The sequence below is a fragment of the Pseudorca crassidens genome, chromosome 7 (genome assembly GCF_039906515.1).
Source record: "Pseudorca crassidens isolate mPseCra1 chromosome 7, mPseCra1.hap1, whole genome shotgun sequence".
Classification (NCBI taxonomy): domain Eukaryota; kingdom Metazoa; phylum Chordata; class Mammalia; order Artiodactyla; family Delphinidae; genus Pseudorca; species Pseudorca crassidens.
The window spans coordinates 8,097,604-8,121,105 of record NC_090302.1 but is presented as its reverse complement, the minus strand read 5'-3'; the positions used below and the strand labels follow the sequence as shown (position 1 = coordinate 8,121,105).

At 54.7% G+C, this 23,502-nt stretch overlaps 1 protein-coding gene across 1 annotated transcript in view; it reads right to left on the bottom strand.

The window, feature by feature from the left end:
- Positions 1 to 17,739, bottom strand: part of ENG (endoglin) — a 29,837-nt gene extending 12,098 nt beyond the window's left edge. Inside the window, exons 1-3 of the mRNA XM_067743219.1 lie at positions 17,317 to 17,739; positions 9,247 to 9,389; positions 346 to 486 (exon numbers count right to left, since the gene is read on the bottom strand). Of these exons, the coding sequence (XP_067599320.1) occupies positions 346 to 486; positions 9,247 to 9,389; positions 17,317 to 17,383 (351 nt within the window). The 5' untranslated portion in view covers positions 17,384 to 17,739. The remainder of the gene's footprint in view (positions 1 to 345; positions 487 to 9,246; positions 9,390 to 17,316) is intronic.
- Between the last annotated feature and the right edge of the window lie 5,763 nt (positions 17,740 to 23,502).

The window sequence follows — 23,502 nt, the reverse complement described above, 5'->3', positions numbered from 1 at the left end:
AAATATTTTCAAATTTATGTCTTGTAACTTTCTCAAAGACAGTGACAAGGTTATTTTATGGGACTATCCTCAGTTCTCCCACTGCACATATGGGAAAACTGAGGCTATGAGAGGGGATTGGAGTTGGCCAGGGTTGCACATCAACCTGATTCCCACCTCCAGGTTTGGGCTCTTTATCCCAGGTTCTGTTGCCCTTTGCGTTCTCCCTGTCAGGGCCCCATGGGATTCACCAGGCAGGGCCCTGGTGAATAATGTCAGAATGAAAACGAGAAGTAGGGGACCCTGGCCCACAGACGTGGACAGCAGGCCTGTGCCTGAGGCTGGGGCTGGAGGTAACACACTCACGTAGGCCAGGTGGAGTGGGATTCCCGGAGCCTGCAACTTCAGGAAGATGGTCTTGTTAGTGCTGAGGACCAGAAGCACCTCTCGGGGCAGGGTGCCGTTGTGCTTGGATGTCTGCAGAGTCAGCTCCAGCACTGACACCTCCTGGAACGGGGGCAGGGGAGAGACACATACAGAGACCAGTCAGATTGCACAGGCTGTGCCACCAGATCAGTAGTGACGACTCATTTACTGTAAGCTTCCACTCCATTCTCCCTGCCCAGCTTGTCCACTCCTGTCTCCCAGAGCCCAGCACAGTGCCTGGCCCTCAGGAGGTACCCAGAAAAAATATTTGCTGAACAAATGAAGGAGATGAGTCCCAGCAAATCCAAGGAGATATTTCTTTAAGGGTAGCGGGGAGGGATAGATTGGGAGTTTGGGATTGACATGTACACACGGCTATATTTAAAATAAAATGCCTTGGGCTTCCCTGGTGGCGCAGTGGTTGAGAGTCTGCCTGCCGATGCAGGGGACACGGGTTCGTGCCCCAGTCCAGGAAGATCCCACATGCCACGGAGCGGCTAGGCCCGTGAGCCGTGGCCGCTGAGCCTGTGCGTCCAGAGCCTGTGCTCCGCAACAGGAGAGGCCACAACAGTGAGAGGCCCGCGTACCGCGAAAAATAAATAAATAAATAAAAAGTAAAATAAAATAAAATGCCTTTCCATGAAAATAAATAAGTAAATGCAACGAACCTGAACTTTATCCAGTAGTCAGTTGAGGTTTATTATTTCCACAAAGCACCTGCTGTGTACCAGGCCTGCAAACGCCTGTGTGACTTAGAGAGTACCCTGCGCCCTTTCTCTGTCCCTATGCAACAGCGTTGAGGCATCAAACCCGCCCCAGTTTTGCAGTATTCCTGTTTGCTTTACTATTTTAAAGTACTAAATACTCATATTTTGTTGAGTAATACCATTATTTTGATATTTTATAAGAAATGTAAGTTGAAATCATTTATGTCTTGAGAGGTACCGACTGCATTAAAAATTTTAATTGATCATGGTGTACGCATTTAGAATGCTTTCATAACAACGACAACAACAATAATTAATACCTCACACTTATATAGTGCTTACTAAGTGCTTGGACTATTCTAAGTGCTTTACACATTGACTCACACTTAATCCCCACGACAACCCGAAGAGGTAGGTACCATAGTTATTCTCACTCACAGAGGAGGAAGTGGGGCACAAAGAGGTGAAGTCATTTGCCCATCATCACACAGCAAGTAAGTATGGAGCTAAGATCTGGACCTGGGCAGGCCTCTACTCTCAACCGCTATCCTGTCCCATCACGTTTTTCTATACCTCCTTATTCTCAAGAAGAAAAAGAACACAGCAATCCACAAGGCAAAGCTTCTATCGAAAGAAGAACCCCTGCTCTGCTCAAAGACTCTCTGAACCAACGGAGTATGAACAGGTGACTCCTGAAACTGAGACAGGTATAGGCCTCAGAAGCCCCGTCCTCACGAGGACAAAGACAGATGGAAACACTTGACTGAAACACAAACTCCAGAGGCTCTCAGAAGCTGGCAGTCTCTCCAAAAGACAAAAAGCTGACCCTCCCCAAATCTCCTCAAACTTATCAAAAAGGAGACAGATATTTCAAGATGAAGACATCAGTGGAAAGTTTTTAGATTTAACTTCTAATTATCTCTGGGCCATTTCCCCAACTGATGTCACAGAGCCAGAGAGTGTTTCAGCTGCTGGAAAAATCTGCCAGAAATATTTCCGTTACCTAAAAATGACACCATAATCACTCTTTGTAAGTTTGCTCTTTGAAACAACAACAGAAAAGCAAATAATGTTTCATTTTCAATGTTTCATAAATAATTTTAGTGAGCTATTTATGTTGCCTATTTTTTGAATAATCACTTTTATACTAATTTATAGTAGAATGATGTATCTCAAACTTATGTTTGTATAAGTTCACATTTTTGATTAATTTATGTTTTCTAATGGGTCTATAACTTTTGGATTTTGAAATATCTTGTTTCATCAATTTTTAAAAATATTATGCATTCTAAACACTTGAAGAATTAAATACTGGATTTAATATCATATTCTGGTAAAATATGAAACACCAATCTAAAGGTCAGAACTGACATTTTGTTCCAGGATTTTGATCAGTACTTGAAATTAACCGGAGTGAAGGAAGACCCACCTCCGCAGTGTCAGGAAAGGCCTGGGCACTGCTGACCTGCCTGAACCATCAAGAAGGCACCCACCCCAGCTTCCTTACCTTAGTTGCCTGTGTATCATTAGCTTGAACAATCGAATATGATTGCACAACTCTGTGTATTTGATAAAAACCACTCAACTGTACACTTTAAACAGGCAAATGTTTTCACGATAAAGCTCTTAAAGAAACAACAATCAAATATCAGTAATTTCACGTGGTTCCACCTAATCTGTGCCCGGTCCTGTGCTGTGAAAGTTGCGCATGCTCTCATGAAGCAGGGTCAGGTACTCTCCCATTTCACAGATGCAGCCATCGGGGACAGGGAGGTCACATGCCAAGGTGAGTGATGAAGTCAGGCGCCCCGTGCACCTCAGCCTGGTGCCAGAGTGGGTGCCTGGACCCCTGGATAGCTCACCTGGACCGTGTTCTTCCACTCAATCCTGCCGCTCCCCAGACTGCCCCACAGTGCATCACTGTCCAGCCCCGTCTGTCTGTCCTCCCACAGAGGAGTAGACCTTGAGGCCCATACATGGTGAATAGATGGGCCCCATGGTTTGGAGGTGCCACGGCTGCTGCAGATGAGGAGATCCCTCCTCTGCCCTTGGGTGGGCACCCGCAGGCCGAGAGTGTTGCAGGTGACAGAGCGACTGGGAGCGCAGCCCCTGAGCTGGGAGGAAAGAGCCCTGTGAACATCCGTTCCTGCTCTGCTCTGTAACTGTCCCAGTTTCTCTGTGCCTCAGTTTCCCCATCTGTGAAATGGGAGTAAGACAGGGTTGGGAACCAAAACCAGGTGGGGCTCGGGACAAAGGAAGTTAAAAAAGAGAAGTAGAGGTCAGGGTCGGGTCATGCTGAGGGTGAGGGGGTTAGGAGACTGGAGCTTGGTGACGTTTGTCATGACATCTGGCTGTGCTCCCAGGGCACAATCCCCCAATTCAGTTTTCACCAAATCCCTCCCTGTAGAGTTGGGGGCTGGGAAGGGGGTGGGGGCTGAGGCCCAAAGAGGGGCAGGCAGGGGCCAGGGCCACACAGCAAGCGAGTCATGTGGAAACTCGGCTGGCTGGGCTCCCTGGGGTCTCTGAGCCCTTGGGCCGAGCCGAAGGCCAGCTGGTTACCAGAAAAACCCAGTCAGGGTTTCCACAGCAAACATTTCCATCTCATGGCCCTGACTCATCAGCGTGGTAACTCACACGCTGACTTCCCTCTTCCCTCTTCCCTCCCAGCCTGGAGCCCAAAGGCAAAGAAAGGGGCCTGCCTTGCCCCCCACCCCAAGCTCCCAGTCTTCCCAATGTCATCCTGGGAATTCTGGGAGCCCAGCCGAGGCGGGCAGGCCGGCCAAGCCCTCTCCCCCAGCTCTGCAACCTGGGCCGGCCTGGGCCCGCCCCGGCCCCCTCCCTGAGCCAGTGGGCGGGAGACCATGTTTCTATTTTTGTGCCCGTGTCCCACAGATGCCATTGTTGGCCCAGCAGTCAGTGGCGGGAAGGGGAGATTTCGGTGAGGAGGTCCTGAGTGCTAGTAGCCACTTATAGAAAGTCGCTTCCAGCAATTCTTCTAGGAGTGGAGCCTCGGGGCTGCCTGCAGCACCCCCCCCAACTCTGAGGGCCAGACTGGAGCCGGCCAGATTGGAGCCAGCCGTCCTCTATCCACCCCAACAGACTCAGACGGCACATGCAGGCAGGGTAACGGGTGAAGGGGGTCAAAGCCAGACTGACCTGAATTCAAACCCAGGCTCAGTCATTCGCTGTGACCCTGGGCAGTTACTTCCTCTCTCTGGACCTCGGCTTCCTGATCTGGAAAATGGGCTGAACAATATACCCACTTCATAGACTTGTGAGGATTCAGTGAGAGTCTGCCTGCAAAGCGGGTTGTCCTGTGCCCATGGTAGTATTGCTAGATTGGCTTTCACTACCGCCGGTTCTCTCCCTGCCCGCACATCCAGAGGAGTGCCACGGTTTGGGGGCTGAGGAGGCTGGCGTTAGAGCTGGGCAGTAGTTAGCTGGAATTGGGACCTACTTCAGCCACGCCACCCTGCAGCTTCCCCTCTCTGGGCCTCAGTCTCCGCATCTGTGCAGGGAGGAGCTGGGCTCAGTGACGTTCCATCTGGCCTCCTGGGGCTCCTCCTGGCATCTGGGGGTCATGGTCTCCAGCCAGGTAGCTACAGGGTGGGCTTCCAGAACACCCAGGAGAGGCATGCTCCTCTCCCCAGCTGAGGGTCCCTGGTCAGCCCGTGTTCTCCCCACATCCCCAGTTCATTTGTCTGAGAGACCAGCACTGGGCCCAGCCTGGGGCTTCCATGCTGTCAAAGGGGGACAGGAAAGAAGGCACAAGCCTGTCATCCAGGAGCTTGGCAGAGAACAAGAGTAACACCCTCAAACTGTCAGCGACACCACTAACCTCTTGGGGATGGGCAATAGGCAAATGCTTATACACACGTACATTTCCCCTTCCTTCCGTTATTCACCCACCGACCCATCTGTCCATCCATCCATCCATCCGTCCATCCATCCAGTACCCGGACTGACCCTGAGCTGAACACTGGAGGTACAGCACTCCCTGTCCAGTCTGTCTGACCCCCAGCCCATGCCCCTCCACCAAGCTTGCCCCTAACGTCTGCAAGGCCTAGCACAAGAACATATATGACAGCCCCTGGCCCCGCCCACCTTGCTTCTCTTCGCATGAACACGTGTGGAAAACCGGCCTGGATGCCCGAGCTCTGCCATGCTCACTCCTCCCAGCCCCCGGTGCCCCCCATTGCTGAGTCCATCACTCAGTACCAGGGCTGCTGACGCCCACCTCTGCCTCCCCCAGGAGTGGCTCCAGGGCAAGGGCCAGGTCTGCTTTCTCTCTGCACAATCAGTGTCCACCCTTAGTCACCTCACCCAGCCTTCAGGTCTAAGGGAGCTGACCCCAGCCGTGCAGTGCCCCTTCTAGAGGAAAGGGCAAGAAAGAGCCCCATCCTACCCTGGGAGGAGGCCCAGCGCATTTGGGCAGGGAATTCTGGAGTCCTGGGTTCCCAGGGTAGGGACGCAGGTCCCTTCGGCAGATTCCCCACCCAGGGCAGGGGAGATGCAACTGGACAAGGGCCAGAGAGGGGCTGCGAATTGTGGGTGCCAGGCAAGGACCCCTTGCCCAGGTCTGCGGGCGGCACTGCCTTCCACAGCCCTTCACAGCCTCCCAGGATGGTCTGGGGGAACCCGTGGGCCCCCTGCCCTCCCTCTGCCTGAGCAGCCTTGTCTGCCCGTCTCCCCAGGAAAGAGTCGGTGCCAGAGCCCCGTGAGTCGTGTGCCTGGGGGTGGGCAAGGCAGCGTCAGTTCCCCGAGTTTGCCCAGAAGTGGGGTGAATCAGCGGCCGCTTCAGCTCTGGCTGTCTGGGGTTTGTTAGGAGGACAGCAGATCAGTGTAGCCGGCCTGACGGGAACTGCTGAGACACCAGGCCGGTTTCCTGTCTCCGCAGGTCAGGATATGACCCTGGGCCCCCTCCCGGAATCCAGGCTCCAGCTTGCCCTTCGGGGACCCAGCAAGATAGAGCCCCTGCCCAGCGGCCCCCTCGTCTGTCTGCAAACCCTCCCAACACACACACCCCCCCCTCCGAACCTCTCTTCCCCGAGGCCCTTGGCCGCCACAACTCATCTGCCGCCCACCCACAGGAAATCTAAGGCCTCAGAGGCCGCGCGGGGGTGCAGGGGAAAGCTGTTTCTCTGTGCCAGGGTTGGAAGGCAGCAGCCATAGGTTGGGAGGGATTGGGCCCGTTGCTGAGACGGTCGCCACCCACGCCACCGCTGCCCGCTCGTGTTTCTTGCCTCTAGGCCTTTGCGCACACAGCGACTTCTGCCTGGAATGCCCTTGACTCCCCTCTCGGTCTGGCTAGACACTGGGAGTCGTTCCCCTAATGCCTCCTTCCCTCCACACCAGTGATCATCCTCCGGGGGCCGGCAGGCCCCTGCATCCCCTTCCCCAGGTGCCGAGTCCATCACTTGGTGCCAGGGATGCCAGTGCCCACCTCTGCCTCCCCTGTGAGTGGCTCAAGGGCAAGGGCCAGATCTGCTTTCTCTCTGTACCATCAATGCCCAACATAGGCTGGGCACAGAGCAGGCACCTGGTGAGGACTGGTTGAGGGGGACTGTTGAGCTGTAGACCCCCTTCTTGGGGGCCGCCTGGGGAGGAAGATGTCTCCCAGGGAAGCCACGGGTCTTTCGCTGTCACGGTAGTAGATCTGGTGGGATCATGGGCTCGACCCTTGGGGCAAGAAGCCAGGAGCACCCAGCTCCGTCAGGCTAGACCTCAGCTTCCCCCTTTGCAGATGGATTCACTGTCCCTGTTTCAGCCGCCTCGTAGCAACAACCTATGAGGATCAAATGAGTTGACTGACGTGAAGATGTGCTGCACACTGTAGCGTGCTCAGCCGAATGAGGGTATTGACAGGGGAGACGCGGAGCCCACAGAGGAGACGTTATGATAACAACAGGCAGAGCTGCTGAACATCGAGAGTGGCTCTGGACAGGCCCGAGCGCAGGATTTTGCCTGTGCTACCCCGCTGGATTCTCACAGTCCCCTGTGAGCTAGGTACGATTATCACCTCCATGTTTCCCAGGGAAAACCAAGGCTTGGAGAGGTGGCCCAAGATCGAGCCCCTGTAAGTGGTGGGGGGTAAGGTTCGATTCAAAGACTGTCTGGCTCCAGAGCCCATGCTCTTAACACCGGCCTCAAGGTCACATGGCAGTGCATTCATTCATTCATACATTCAACAAAGAGTCATTGGTATACTCCAGGCCCTGGGCCAGCTTCTGCTACTCCATGATTCTTCAGTGAGTCCCTTAGCCCAAGAAGTGTGTGTCTATTGGAGCGTGGGGAGGAGTCCCTTCTGCATGCCAGGCACTATACGAGGTGCTCCAGGACTGGAACCCCCATCTCCCGAACCCTGGCTCTCTCCATCACCCCCTCAAACAAACAGGTCCAGCCGTCCTGGAGCCTGCAGCCTGACTCCTTGAGTTAAAAGCTGGACACTATATGGACTGAGTTCTCTGGAAGAGGCAGAGTGTGACAGGGAGATTCTGTTGTCATGAGCTCTCTAGGATGACATATTACAGCAGCACCCTGTCATGCCCCTAAAAACCCTCCAATGACTGTCACTGCCCACAGGATAAAGACCGAACCCCTTCCTATGGCAACGGGGCCTTGTCCATCTCCCCAGCCCTGCCCCGAGGTGAACTGTAAGCTCCGATGCAGTGAATCACATGCCAGCCTCAGCTGAGTCCCACTTTCCTGCCTGTACGTTCACTCTACCCTCTGCTCTTCCCCACGGCCTCCTTCATTCCGTGGACTCTGGCCGTTCTTACTGTTCCTGCTTCCTCCATGAAGCCCGGCCTAATCCCATAGCAGCTGGCCTACCCCTGCCCTGCGCCCCCCGAGAAAGCACCAGTCATCTGGGTGCTGGCTGTCTGTCTACATATCTGTCTCCAATAGACCTGGGTGCTTGGCCAGGAGCCTTCTCTGACACTGGCTCACTGTTGAGTGATTGGGGCTGGGGGGGGTCCCAGTGCCACCCAGGCGAGGCACAGAGACCTGAACATCCGAACACACGTAATGAACTTACAGAGGGCAATCTCATTTTCCATATCATGAGCAAACTTGAAAAAAATTACAATGGCTATGGAAACCACACAACGTGTGTTTGGCGCTATCTTCGACTTGGGGATTATCGAGACCCACAGTCCTGGTGGCAGGCAGGGTGGTGGGGAGCAGGCCCCCCGATATTGGTGGTCTTGGCACTGTCTTATCACTGCACAAATGCAGGGCAACCTAACAGTTTTGGGGGCCACAAGTTCACCCCGAGCTGACACCACTAAATCGCTATCAGGACCTGAGGCCGCGTTGGCCAGGTGTGGCTGCCAACCCCGGGCAGGCCAGGCGCCGGCTGAACACTGAGATCCACTGGAGACCCAGGTGACGGCCTAGCTTGGAGTCTTGGGGATCTAGCGAACTCTGGCCTCGGGCATGTCGCTTCACCTCTCTCAGCCTGCCACAGGTCTCTCCTCCGAAAAGTGGGGAAACAGACCCTGACAGATGGGCCCTCAGGAGGTTTAATACACGAAAGGTGCTTAACTCTGTTCCTGGTACTTAGCAGGCCTAGCACAGTACCTAGCACATAGTAAGTGCTCAATAAACGTGTTATTATTATCAAGAGGGACTTAGACAAACTCAAGGTGGACCTTCTTGGTGTGGGGAGAATGGTCTCTGAGGTGACATCACCGGCTTCCAGTCTCTGGGGGGCTGCCTGGCCGGGTCACAAGATCTTCAATGAGTGACATTCCAGGGAGGTAGATTTGCGCTCGAGGGAAGCACTGTCTCAAGGTCAAAGCTGCCTAGAGCAGAGCCGTGTCACTGAGAAACAGTGAGCTCCCCATCACTGGAGGTACATGAATGACAGCTCGCCTGGCTCTTCTCCACTCCACTGCCGGCCAAACACAGCCCTTTCCACCAGGGTCTTGTGCGGGCATCCAGAAGATTGCCCCAGAAATGCCACCCCTTACAGGCCCTGTGAGATGAGATGCCGATGTCACACTCCTGACAGGGGCCCTGGTGAGGACTCAGCCCACTGTCCCAGGGACAGCCACAAGGAAAAGTTCCCCTCATCTCATGGGCCCTGGGCCATCTGCTGGGTCCCCACCTGACCCTGCCATCAGGCACTCACCTTTAGGAACTCCAAGAAGAGGATGTGGACTTCCAGGGTAGCATTGGGGCTCTGAGCCACGCAGCCCTCAGAAACCTGGCTGGTGATGTATGTCACCTGTGGGTCCACAGGCTGTAGGTCGCAATAGACTGTTTCTGCAAGACCTGGTGGGAAAGCACAGCCAGAGAGTGGGCCAGTTAAGAGCAACGTGGTGACAATTGCTCCCACTTTCCAAATGCCTACTGGGTGCTTGGCACTGGTGAAGGGCTTTATTGCATCTTCAGAGCTACCCTGCAAGGTGGATATCATTATACCCATTCCACAGATGAAGAAACTGAACCTCAGAAATGCAAAGTCTCTTGCCTGAGGTCACAGTGCTAGTAGGTGTAGGGTTGACGGATAAAATGCAAGACACCCAGTTAAATCTGAATAAATAAAAAAATGAATATTTTAAAGAACAAGTATATCCCACACATTGCGTGGGATATACTTATACGAAAAAGTTTTTCATGGTTTATCCGAAATTAAAACTTAAACTGGGCATCCTAAATTTTCATTTGCTACATCTGGCAACCCTAACTGTGTGGCAGGACCCACCTGTGCACACAGCCAAGCCTCTGGGCTGGTCCCCTCCAAAGGATCAGGAGACAAAAATTCCCCTCTTATGCCTCAAGGAGACCGGGAGGAACGGGCCAAGGAGGGTTGAGAGTCTCCTGGCCCCGACGGACAGAGTGAGCCCAGGTTCAGAGGGCAGCTGCCGGAGTAAGCTGCAGAGCCCGCTGCCCGGAAGCGCAGGTCCTGAGGGAAGGGAATGGAATTTCACCCTGACCCAGCAGAGGAGGAAGAGGAAATGAGGCCCCTACACCTCGTCCTGAGGAATGTGCCAGGGAAGGGGGGGCTCTGGAGGAGGGAAGGAGGACAGAGAAGGGGAGACTGTTTGGAAGTTTGTGTCTCCATCTTGTCGCGCTCACTTCCTGTTTTCTTGGAGATCAAAGATGGGTGCGGAGGGCCTGGCCGCACGTCCAGCCGACGCCAGCTCAGAGGAGGGGGGAGGGAGGCTTCTTCTGAATCCCGGGCTATTGGGCTGTCTTTGGCCTAACCCGGCCTCCTTCCACCGCCTGGTTGGCTCAGGACCCCCAGGGGTCAGAGAAGGACGGCAGACGGCCACCCACCGGCAACACCTTGGGAAGGATAAGTCCAGGACAAGGACATTTGGCTTATAAATCCTCACCCTGGCCCTGTCCTATGTGCCAGGGACTCCAGAGTGCCTGCATTTTCATTAAAAGCAAGGTTCCTGGAGCCAGGCCGACCTGGGTTTGAATCTCAGGCCCAGCACTGATGCTGCTTTGGCGAACGATTTCACTTTGGGCTTTGGTTTCCTCGTCAGTAAGTGGACAGTAAGAATAGAACCCACACAATGCACAGAGGTGAGATAGGGTGTGTGGCAGCTCTTTTTATCACAATTCTTTGATTGACTTCAGCCACGGGAGAAGAACTGACTGTCCTAGGTGGGTGGTGATGTGGTGGAACAGGGTGGCCTGCAGGTGGGGGGCCTCTGTGAGGGAGGTCACTGATGTCTCAGGCTCAAGTAGACTCAAGGGCTGACACAACCTGCTGCTGACCCCCCGCGTGGGACCCACCAAGCCCCTCCCGCTCTCCCTGTCCCTGATAGTGAAGACAGACTTCCTGGCTGCTTCTTAGTCCTCCTGTACAGATGGGGAGACCGAGGCCCGGAGACAGGAGATGGCCGGGCTCGGCCCTACCTCTCCCCACAGAGACCCAGGGTCTGGCTTGCAGATTAGTGTAGCGCTTTCCTCCTTCCCTTCGCACTTACCCTGCCCCCTCCCCAGACTTCCAGGAACCCCAGTTCCTCCGGATTGCTGGGGCCGCCTGGGGCCACCTCCTCCATGCCGTCAGCGTGTCAGCCAGCGGGAGAGGCCACAGGCCTAGCCATTATGTAATGATCAGATAACAGGCCAGGCTGGGAGATCAGATAAGAGGTCCATTTATTTTGGGGCCTTTTCGAGTCCTGGCCGCCCCCACTCTGCAGACGAGAATGGGGAGACAGGAGGGAGTGTGACGCCCAGGGCCTGTCTCCCGGAGCCAGAGGCGGGCCCAGACAGAGCTGAAAACAATCCCCTGGCACCACGGGAAACTCTGGGGCTCCCGGGACCTGGGCTGGAGGAGGCGCCGCTGGGGCCCTGGGTGACCGGGTGAGTGAGAGACTTACCAGCTGGGGGGCCACCTCTCCACCTCTGTTGCCTCCCTAGCCTCCCCCACCCACAAGCACAGAGTCACCTTGGGGGCTTTCCAAATGGCCACCCCCAGCGCCTTGGGCGGCTGAGAGGATGATGGTCAAGCAAAGCCAGCTCTGGAGCTGGATGGTCTGAGTGAAATCCCATCTCTGCCTCTTAAAAAAGCTGGTCACCTTGGGGCTTCCCTGGTGGCACAGTGGTGAAGAATCCGCCTGCCAATGCAGGGGACACGGGTTTGAGCCCTGGTCCCGGAAGATACCACATGCTGCGGAGCAGCTAAGCCCGTGCGCCACAACTGCTGAGCCTGCGCTCTAGAGCCCGTGAGCCACAACTACTGAAGCCCACGTGCCTAGAGCCCATGCTCTGCAACAAAGAGAAGCCACGCAATGAGAAGCCCGCACACCGAAACGAAGAGTAGCCCCCGCTCACCGCAACTAGGAAAAAGCCCGCGCGCGGCAACGAAGACCCAATGCAGCCAAAAATAAATAAGTAATTTAAAAAAAAAAAAAAAAGTTGGTCACCATGAGCAAAAGCCTAACTGCTCTGAGCCTCAGTTTCCCCATTTGCAAAACAGCTTCCATCACGCTTACTGGGGGCCAGGTACTGTTTTGTGGCTTTCTGTGGGTTCATTCATTTAATGCTCATACCGTTTGACACAAGGGGAAACTGAAGATTAGGGAGGTGCAAGAATTTGCCTGAGGGCACGCAGCTGTTAAGTGGAAGGGCCCGTATTGGAACCCAGACAATCCAGCTTTAGCGCCCAGCACCCACTTTGCAGGCTATATATCAGCTGCATGAGGTAACCCATGTACAGAGCCTGGTACCCAGTAAGTGTTCTGGACACGGAAGCTGTGATTATTTCATGAAACCCGGGCCAATCCTCTTTGACAAGGATCTTTTCTGCATTCCCTGTTCTTCAGTTACCCAGCCACCCTTTGCTCCTTTCAGGGGCCAATCGTGGCCTCAGAGATTTCCCTGTGTCCAGTCCAACCACTGCCCCTAGGCCTGGCCACCAGTGAGGCCTCAACACTCCTTTCCCTAGTCTGTCTCCGGCTGCCCCATGTCTGCGGGCTAAGGCCATACTCCACAACCTGGAGTGGAGTTAAAAAGTGCAGGGATCTGAGAGACGCTGAAGGTTCAGATCCTGATTCTGCTACTTGCCAGCTTCCTTTCCATGCCTCAGTGCTATTATCTGTAGAATGGGGATGGTGATCATCAAAATACCTTCCTCAACGAATTGGTGAGAATATTGGGAAATTGGGCTCAAGTAGACTCAAGGGCTGACACAACCTGCTGCTGACCCCCCGCGTGGGACCCACCAAGCCCCTCCCGCTCTCCCTGTCCCTGATAGTGTCAATCCTCCTCCAAGGAGGATCCTGATGTGTGAGGAACTGGCAACCGCCGTCACGGTTATTTACGTCCAGCAGTGGGGAGAAGTGAACTTTTCCTTCAAACACACCTTGTTCCTTGCCCTTGCCATGCCCTTTCCCAGACTAATAGTCTTCCTTTATTTGACGACTTCTCTTCAATTCCTATTCATCCTTTAAAACCCTGTTGTGAAAAGCTTCTCACCAGAACCCATCCAGGGACCTCCCTGGTGGTCCAGCGGTTAAGACTTCGCCTTCCAATGCAGGTGGTGTGGGTTTGATCCCTGGTCGGGGAGCTAAGATCCCACATGCCTCGTGGCCAAAAAACCAAAACGTAAAACAGAAGCAATATTGTAACAAATTCAATAAAGACTTTAAAAATGGTCCACATCAAAAAAATCTTAAATAAAAAAAGAACCCATCCAGTTGTGCTCTAGGTGGGAGGGCCACTGCCGGTGTAGGAAAGAAACCTAATGCGTGGGGTGAGAGGAGTTGGCAACAGAGAGAACCTCATCGTCTTCCCTAAGGCACTATCGTGTGTGGTTAGGTCCAGGGTCCGAGCCCCAGCTGCTCATTTCTGAGCTGTGTTACTCAGGCAAATTCCTGCACCTGCCAGTGCCCCAGTCTCCTCAGCTTTAAAATGGGGGTAACAGGAGTGTCAGCTTCATCGGGCTGTTGGGAAGGTTAAGTCTGACGGTGCACAAAACAAGCCTAGAGGAGTGTCTGGCATTCACCCCCACCCCGTCACAGGTATTGAAGTCAGCTCAGCCTTGGACGAGGGTCCTCTTCAGCCTCCAGGGCTGAGGCCCCAAAGCTGGAGCTAGAAGCGGGAGGTTGCTCCACAGCCAGGGCAATCAATGCTCCAAGCCTTCCACACCCACCCAGGCCACCAAAGATGCAGAGAAAAGAAGCCTGGACCTGTCACTTGTCCCGAGACTTGATTTCTTCGTCTGTAACCTGGGTATAAAGACAAAGGGCTGCCTGATGCACTGGGGACACAGAAGAGGAGGTCCCTCCCTCTTGCCCAGATCCCTCGTCAGGTCCTCAAGCAAATAAATAGACCAGGCCTGTCCTCAGAGGGCCCATCACTGACCCATCTGTGCGCATGAGAGAGACATCAATTCTTTCTCTCCCTCTGGGTCTTAGTGTCACCATCTGTCTGGCTGAAGTGAGAACCTTAATGGTCGTGCCCCCACTGTCCCCAGGGACCCACTGTCTCCTGGTTCACACGGCTCCTGCTTCAACCTCCCTTTCCTCCGGGCAAATGGGAAGCTGCCCCAGTGCAGGCTCTAAGAGAAGGATATTTGTGGGCTGTGTCCTGCATCCCTAGCAGGACATGTCCTGCCCCCCTTTCCAGGGAGTCCCAGACCCTCACACATGTGGCCAGCAGTACGGGGGACTTCAAGTCTCACCTCTACCCCATCCTCCAGCGAACGCTCATCCACACTTAGGAGACACTCTTTGATCCCAACCACCCAACATGGGCCATGAACCCCTGCACCTCCACTTCTGGGACTCTATCCAAGTGAAATACTCCAAAATACAGGAAAAGATGCATGTACCAAAAACGTGCATGGAAGTGGTATTTATAACTGGCCCCGAAGGGGAAGCCACCTAAGTATTCAACAATAAAGAATTCATTAGGCAAACGATGAGATGGCACGTTTGAGGGAGAGACTATTCTAGAACCACAGTGGGATGGTTATGGAGTCCACGTGACAACACAGAAAACTTCTGGGACCTAAAAGGGTACGCATGATTTCAATATTTGATCCACCTGCATTAAAATTACCTTAAAAAGCTAGACAAAAACTAGTAAGCAATCCACCAGCATGCTAACTGTACCCATACTAATAAAGGAGCCGGGAGGTCATTTTTCCCCCTCTTATCTGTTTCCTTTGAGGAGTGGACTAAAGCGAATATATGGTTAAATTGCTTTTTAAAAATCTCTACATATTTAAAAAGTTCATGTAAATCAACTATACTTCAATTAAAAAAAAATTCCAACAAGACAAAAATGTGTGTCTTAGAAAATGAAAATCCTCTAGAGGAACCCAGGGCTAAAGAACAGTGACGTGGGGATTTTCTTTGTGCATATTGTATATTATTACTATTTTATTCTTACAGAAATGGAGTCATTGATGTTTGCACACCTGACCATGTGTCCTAGACATATGTCACAGCAATGTGGATCCGAGCTAGCTTTTTCTTGGTAACGGCTGTGTAGGGTTCCACTGCATGGTCATCCACTTCATAGGGCCCAGGCTGGCAGACACTGGGTGGTCTCCAGTTGTGCGGTTTTTGTTACAGGTACCTACGGACCACCCATCTTTACAGAGTTGGGCAAGTAACTCCACGGGGTTGACTTCTGAAGATGAGTCTGTTACACAAGTTATGGTTTTGAAAGAGTCTGCCAAGCTGTGTTCCCAGAAGGCTGGACTTGTCTGGGACATGTTTTCATGCCATTTTGACCCCCTCCAGCTTTAACGAGGATGCCTGGGTCACTAGCACTCCCACCTCCTCCCCTGGCGTGGAGGTCTGGCTCCCACACCCTGACCCTGGTCCCCATCTGCCCTCTATGGTCCTCAGTTTCCCAGACTGAAGATGAGCTGGGCTGGATGCTTTGGGATGCCCTTGAGCCCCATGATCACTGGGTGCTAGTACCTGCTCTCAGAAGCAGGTTGATACATTTTCAGGCATTTTTCCAGTTGGCTCTTAAACACAGCCATTATAAAAAATTAAATTTTATAAGCTTACAATTACATCAATTATATATACTTAAAAGTTAATAAATATCAAAACTCATTACTCCCTAATTATTTTATTCCCTTTTGTATTATCTGTGCTCTTGAGGTTATCTACGTCTGTAATATCTGTGTGGTGGAAATAGTAGATAAAGGTTTATTACTGTGCATCCGCCCCAACGCTGAGTCTGCCGAGTTGATAGCTTGAAATCAGCCCTGTGGGAACATTTACACCCTGGATATTGACAAGTTACCCCACCCCACCCCCCACTCCGCTGTTCTTTATTCGCCAGCACACCAGTGCCTTTGATCCTATAAAACCAGGCCCTAAAGAGCTTCCAGGATCTTTCTCTGATGACCTAGAGGAAGAGAGTGTTATCAAGCTAGAATGTGGGGAGAGGTGGGAGAAAGGCAGGGTGGCCTGGGGGCCTATCGTGGAGCTCAGGTAGGGCTTCTGTCTGAGGTGTGTGAACTTAGCGGGTCACAGCCTCCACTTCTCCTCCTGTAAAATGGGGCAATAAAGGCCGCAGTCTTGCAGGGTGACTAGGAGCTGTATCAAGAGGGGTCGCCGTATCACCCGAGGTCAGGAGCAAGTGCTCAGGGGAGGCCCAGGCCTGGGGCGAATCCCTGCTGGGTCACTTAATATCTGAGACTCATTCCTGTCTATCAGTGAGGCAGTGGTAAGAGCTTTAGAGATCAAGGGTTAGGGACTTTCAAATGCTGCGGGTTACGGTAGGGTGGGGAGGGGGTGGCCACCGCTGCTGCTGTTCCCATGCTCACCCCCCACCCCCGATCCTTTAAGGAGGTCCTGGATGTGCCAGAGGTGAAGGGGTGTCCACAGGGCTGTCCCGGGGCTTCAGGCGGGTGAGGGGCAGGGCACAGCGAGGCCCACAGTGAGTGGGATGAGGGGCTGGGAGTCACTGCCCCCCATCTGCTCATTTCAGAAGACAGCAGAGGCCAAGACCACCTGGAGAAGCCCCCAGGCTGAGGAGCCTCCGCAGAACACCTCGTCCGGGCCTGTGCCCGCATCTTGTACTCTTTTTGAGGAGTAGAGAACTGGGTAGAAGCAGAGAGAGCACCGCGTCCGAAGGGTTCTGGGAGCCATTCACAGATCCCGGGGAAGGTGAGGGTAGAGGAATTTAAAACTAATCCTTAAACAACAACACAGAAACAACCAGCCTGCCTCTCTCTACAAGCATTGCCTTACCACCGGCTTTCCCAACAGCCCCGAGGGGGGTTCTCCTACCGTCCCCACTCAGCTCAGAGGCCGAGATCACACTGCGAGGAAATAATGACATGAGATTTGAACCCAGAGCCCACGATCTGACTGTGAGGCTGCACACCCCCTCCCATCCCACACGTTCCTCAGATGGGAAACTTAAGGCCCAGAGAGGGCAGGAGAGTCTCCAGGGGCTGCACAGCACTCTGGGACCTGGGCTTCTTGGGGAGAAACTGGATGTAGCTGGGAGGGCAGAAGCCAGGGTAGCCAGAGTTAAGGTAAATAACTCGTCCCTGTTTGCCTGAGATTTTTAGAGCTGAAAGATCTTTGCCCTGCCAAACCGGGATGGTTGGTCACCCCGTGGCATCTGTCTTGGGCTGTCCAAACGTCCCAGGACAGCTCCACTGGACGTGAGCTCGGGACACACGGAGGAGGCCCGGAACACTTGGGGCCTGGTCTGTGCCCTGGCGGCCGAGTATCCCCACCCCGGGTCCCTGGACACCTACTTGTGGGTCCGAGGCTGCAGAGAGCCAGCAGCAGGGCGACGGCCTGGGGGAACATGCCGCGGTCCATGCTGTCCACCTGGGGATCTGTGCGCTGGGCCTTAGCCGGTGTCCAGGGGCAGGGCTGCAGGCGAGCGCCGGGGCCGGCGTGGGCTGTCGTGGGGACCCAAGGGGAGCAGGCAGCTGGAGCGACGGCGTCCCTGCTCCAGCCTTCTGAGGTGGCGGCCAAGGGGTCAGGAGAAGTGGGCACGGGGGCGCGGGGCCAGGCCGGGGGTCGCTGGCCAAGGACTGAGCGGGGAGGGGCTGCGGGGCTCCTGTGGACGGCGGCAGCAGTCACGGCCTGTGGATGCAGATGGAGGCTGGGGTCTGAGCGTCAGCAGTGTGGAGCTCCCGGCTCATCAGCCTGGCTCGGGGAGGCAGGAAATGCGCTTCCTTAGACAAGGGGCCGGGCCAGGCGGCCTGCCAGGCGGGGAGAGGAAGTACCACGGGCTTTGTCGCTGGGTGGGGGGCCCTGGGGCGCGGGGGAGGCAGTGGGGTGGGAGGACCCAGGCTCCAGGCTCCTCTCCCCACACACCCAACCTCCCATCCCACCCTGTCCAGGGCTGGCTGGTGGGGTGCATCTGGCAGCCCCCAGGGGGCAGATGAAAAGAATCACCCCAACAGCCCACCAAGGGGAAATTTCAGGGGCCAGGCCTGGCCAAGGCGCTTCATGTGGAGCTCTGCTCCATGTACTCACTGTTCCCATTTTGCAGATGAGAAGACAGAGGCCTGCAGAGATGAGATTATTGGCCCAAGAAGATGGTGGAGCTGGAATTTGAACAGGTCTCATCGAGCACCAAAGGTGGCTTACATAAGTGTGACACCGGCTGGCATTCCTTTGTTTTGTAAACAGGGAACCTGAGGCCCAGGATAAGGGAGGAACACTCCAAAATTGGCACAGCCTGGCAGCTGGGGCTGAGGTCTCAGGGCCCAGAGAGGACAGGGGATGGGCAGAGGGCCACTTTCTGTCTGTGCCCTCCGTGGCTGGAAAATACTTCAGGGACAAATGACAGCCCTAAATGAAAGCGTGTGTGTGTGGGGAGGGGGGGGACACACTTCAATGGCTTTTTTTTTTTTTTTTGGCTGTGTTGGGTCTTTATTGCGGTGAGGGGGCTTCTCATTGTGGTGGCTTCTCTTGTTGTGGAGCACGGGCTCTAGGCATGTGGGCTTCAGTAGTTGTGGCACATGGGCTCAGTAGTTGTGGCTCGCGGGCTCTAGAGCTCAGGCTCAGTAGTTGTGGCACACGGGCTTAGTTGCTCCGCGGCATGTGGGATCTTCCCAGACCAGGGCTTGAACCCATGTCCCCTGCATTGGCAGGAGGATTCTTAAACACCGCGCCACCAAGGAAGTCCCTTTAATGGCGCTTCTGATGTTCAAAACCCTGCCGTGCTTGCTCTGAGCTGTGAGATCTCAGTCATCCTGTTTGTAAAGTGGGCATGATGATGCCTTCCTCACCAGGCTGTTGTGAGGTTTCCATGGGTCGGGGCACTGCTGCGCAGAGCCCTGGGCCTGGCACTCAGGAAGCGCTCCCCCATCAATGCTCCCTGAGCCTGGGAGACAATCCCAGAACTGTCCCTTGTTTGTTTTGCAAACAGTAAGAGCCAACTACATGCCTACCATGGTTCTGGTCACATGTGGCACTTTAGGGTCAGGCCCAAGGAAGCTCAGAGGAGGAAGCTGGAGCTGCCTGGAGGAGGTGGCATTTAGGCCTGGCCTGTGGAGGTCTCGGCAAGTTGGGAGTGGGGAGAGAAGGAAGGGTGAGGAGGGCATGTCGGGCTGGGGACCAGCCTGAGCAAAGGCATAGAGGCAAGAAGTAGCCTGACCACCATGGGACAAGCAGGGGTGTGGTGGTGATGGGAAGCCTGGAGGGGCAGACTCTGGCCCTGCTCTGGGAGGGGACCTTGAATGCCAGGGCTTTCTCCTGAAGGCCATGGGGAGTCATGAAGGGTTCTGGAGCAGAAGGTGCTGGCAGAGCGGGCTTTGAGAAGACGAATCTTGGTGTGTGCTGGCGGGACCCGCAGCAGGGATGGAGCCAGGGCTTTTTCTCTTTATACTGTCTTGGTCACAGATGGAGAAATTGAAGCCCAGGGAAGGAGGAGAAGGTGGGAGCCCTGGCTGCCTCTGAAGGGAGCAGAGGGCAGAGCGGGAGTGTGTTTGTGTCTGCAGGAGCTGACCCCTGGGTGGGAAGGGCGGGTGTGGCTCCTTGGGTGGGGAACGGGGCTGGTGCGGAGGGAAGGTTCTCTTGCCCAGCCCTGCGGCTGGCTGCATGGCCAATTCCCGGCCAGGCATGAGTGTGGGCTCACAGGAGACCCATCTCGGCCCAGCAGGCCAGGAAGGCCGTGACAGGGAGGACGGGGCCACCCCAAAGCGGCAGCCCGAGAGTAGCAGCTCCTCTGTCTTTTCCTGCAGCCACGGAGATGGGGAGGTGGGTGCCACGAGGCAAAGGGTGGCTTCAGTAGGGGAAGGTTGGGTGAGGTTTCCCAGGCGCCCCTACCAGCGTCTGTGCCCCAGGGACAGTTAGTTAATCCAGTTCCCTGGGGCTGAACTCTCCCTCCGCCCCGCCCTAGGCGTTTACCTTATCAGCTCTGAATCCTCACAGCCACCCCTAAGTCACACCATTGACAGAGGAGGAGCCCAAGTCCTCCTGAGGTTTGGGAGACCCCCAGCTGGAGACCCCAGGACCGCCTGGCTCCAAGCTCAGCTCCTTCCCTGCTGATCCCATCTGAGTTGAATCTGGAGAGGACAGATGTCACTGGGTGAGGGGGACTGTGGTCCAGAATGGGCGTTGGGATATCTGAGGCCGTAACATGGACCCCATAGGAGGCCCTTCTCAAACCTCCCTCCCTCCCACCCTCGTGCTGCACAACCCAACCCCTCCCACCTTGTAAACAAGACCCACCGGGTTTCTCTTGAAAGCAGGAGAGGCTGCAGGTGGACACAGAAGAACATGCAGCAGACTTCCAGGGAAAGAGAAATCTACAGGCAGCACAGGAGGGCCTGGAGCCCTGACCCCAGAGACCTGGTGGAGGAAGGAAGAGATTGGGACCCCCTGGGGTGGAGAGGCGGTCACCCCGAAGCTCCCACAGCACCGTGGGCCTCCCCCACCCCCGCTTGTGTGAGTCGTGCTATGTAGGTCTCTCCACTCGACTAGAAGCCCCTCGAGGGCAGGGGCTTTTGATGCCTCTGCACCGCTGTGTCCCCAGCACAGAGCCAGGACTCTTTGGCCCTTGAAATCATGAAGTGCTCTGGAAGGTAAGGCAGGGGCTGGGGCCATGGAGGCATAGGGAAACTGAGGCACAGAGAGATAAGCCTCGCTCCTGCTTCCCAGTGGAAGATGCCAGGCCGGGACTGGGCTGCCTGTCCCCAGGAAGCTGCACGGTCACACTGTCTTACAGGCAGGGACAGACCTTGAGTTAGCGGTCTCCTGTTTGCCCCCCGGATGCACGCTCCATCCCAATGGACACATCTACCTCCTCTCAGCCCTGCACAGTTCAGAGAGGGGAAGGAAGTGGAGGATTTGTCCCTCTGATACCTTCCCTGCAGGGTCACTGCAAATTGGTGGCCTCCCTGCACTGAAGGCCACAGCCTTGACCTGGCCCTCTCCACAAAGCCCTTCAGGCCAAGGATGGTCATGGCCCACGGCCGCTGCCAGCCCCGGGCTTCTGCACTGTCCCTTGTGGTTTCCCTCCACCCTGCCCACACCTGTGTCAACAGACCCTTCATCAAACTCTTCTCAAATTACCCCACTGGAGCGCGCCATCTGTTTCCTGCTGGGGCTCTGACTGATACAGACATTTTCAGGTGCCGCCTGCCTATCCATACGCCAAAGAGACGTGGCCAATAGCCAGACGTCTGTGCCTGGGCCCCACCGTGGGCAGGTACACGAGCTCCGCTCCTTCCTCCCCCCTGGCTGGCCGGGAAGGCCGGGGCTGCAGGAAGGGATGGAGCACGTGAACCCTGGCCACTGGCCACTGGAGGAATTTTAGGCGGCCCCCAGGGATTCCCCCAACGAGGCGGCAGTCCGTCTCCAGCACTGGCCTGGAGCCAGTGGCTGTCGAAAAGAACAGGGCCAGACGCACATGGGCAAGGGAAAAAGTGGGTACAGGGGAAAGAGGGCACTGGTCTGGGAGCCACAGGGTATCCAGGCTCTGCCCTTGTGGCTTCAGGCAAGACTTTAACATATTCTGGGTCTCAGTTTCTTCCTGTGCGCAGCGGGAGGCCAGCCTGCTGGCCTGGGGGAGCTCAAAGCCCAGGCGAACAGTCAGAATCACTGCACCACTCACACACTTGCCCTGTGCCAAGTGCCACCTCACGGCCACTTTAACGGGCTGAGACCGTCATGTCCCCATCTTACAATGGAGGAAACTGAGGCTCAGGTGTGCAGGACAACAGGACTGAGGAGAAGCAGAGGATAATTCAAATCTGGGCCTGTCTTTCCTCCCTTGGCTTCCAGAACATTCCGTCCTGGTTTTCCTCCCACCTCCCTGGTCACCTTATCTGTCTCTTCACTGGTCCCTCCCCATCCTCCCATGCTTGGACTCTGGATCTCTTCCCTTCTCTGTTTACCCTCACTCCCAAGTCAGGTTTTCTCAAATCTTTGTGACCATGACGTCATGTCCCAGCACAAACCCTGGGATTCAGGCTCAAATAATTAAAACAAACATTTTGTGAACCTATGTATAGGTATATATACCCTTATGAGGTACATCCACCCTGTTCCATTTTCTTTCAAATACTGATCACTAGCGCCCTATTGATTTCACTGCCCACCCATGGGTCTTGGCCATAGAATAGAACGCCCTAGGTGCTCGCTACTCAAAGTGTCGTCTTCTTTCTTTCTTTCTTTCTTTGGCCACGCCATGTGGCATGTGGGATCTTAGTTCCCTGACCAGGGATCGAACCCGCGCCCCCTGCAGTGGAAGTGCAGAGTCTTAACCACTGGACAGCCAGGAGTCTTAGTATCTCCTGGGAGCTTCTCTCAGGCCCTGCCCCAGACCTGCTGAATCAGAGCCTGCCTTTCATCAGTATCCTTAGGGCATTCACGTGCACATTAAAGTTTGAGAAGGACTGTTCTGGGTGCCCTTATCCAGACAAATAGCTTTATTTATTTATTTATTTTAAATGTATTTATTTATTTTTGGCTGAGAGGAGGTAGATGTGTCCATTGGGACGGAGCGTGCATCGGGAGGGCAAACAGGAGACCGCTAACTCAAGGTCTGTCCTTATTTATTTATTTTATTTATTTATATTTTTGGTCTTGCTGCACGAAGGCTTTCTCTAGTTGTGGCGAGCGGGGGCTACTCTTCATTGTGGTGCGCGGGCTTCTTATCGCGGTGGCTTCTCTTGTTGCGGTGGCTTCTCTTGTTGCAGAGCACAGGTTCTAGGTGTGCAGGCTTCAGTAGCTGTGGCACGCAGGCTCAGTAGTTGTGGCTCGCAGGCTCTAGAGTGCAGGCTCAGTAGTTGTGGCACATGGGTTTGTTGCTCCGCGGCATGTGGGATCTTCCTGGACCAGGGCTTGAACCCGTGTCCCCTGCATTGGCAGGTGGATTCTTAACCACTGCACCACCAGGCAAGTCCCCCAAGTTTGTTAACAGAGCATGAAATCTAAGTTTGGAATGTCAAAAGGGCTGAATGAATGGACTTAACCACTGGCCTACACAGCCTGGGATCTCACAGGTTGTGATTCTGAGTCTCCAGGGTGTGGGTGTTGGGGGCATTCTGAGCCCAGGGACAGGGTCTCTGAAGAGGGCAAATGACTCCCCAAGGATACAGGGAGGTGACCAGGGTCAGTGGTCCTGCCAGACTCTATTCTAGAAGAGGGAAATCCCTCAAAGGCTCCCTCTCTTTCCCCGAGGAAAGGTCCTGGGACCTGCCGCCTCCTGGGTGATGTTGACGTTCTTGATAAAACCCAGCGATGCCCAAGGTCTAGAGAACCTGTGAAGACCACCTAAGAGGCAGAAGGATTCCACTGGGCCAGGATTCTAGAACCTCTGAGTTGTAGGGACTCTGAGTTTATAGGAAGAGAAACTGAGGCCCAAGAAGGGGAGAGACTGTCCAGCACCCCATGAACCACAGTGGGAAGCAGAGGCAGGAGAGCCTGCACCAGAACCCCAGGATGGGGGCAGAAGCAGGAGAGGCAGGCGAGGGTCT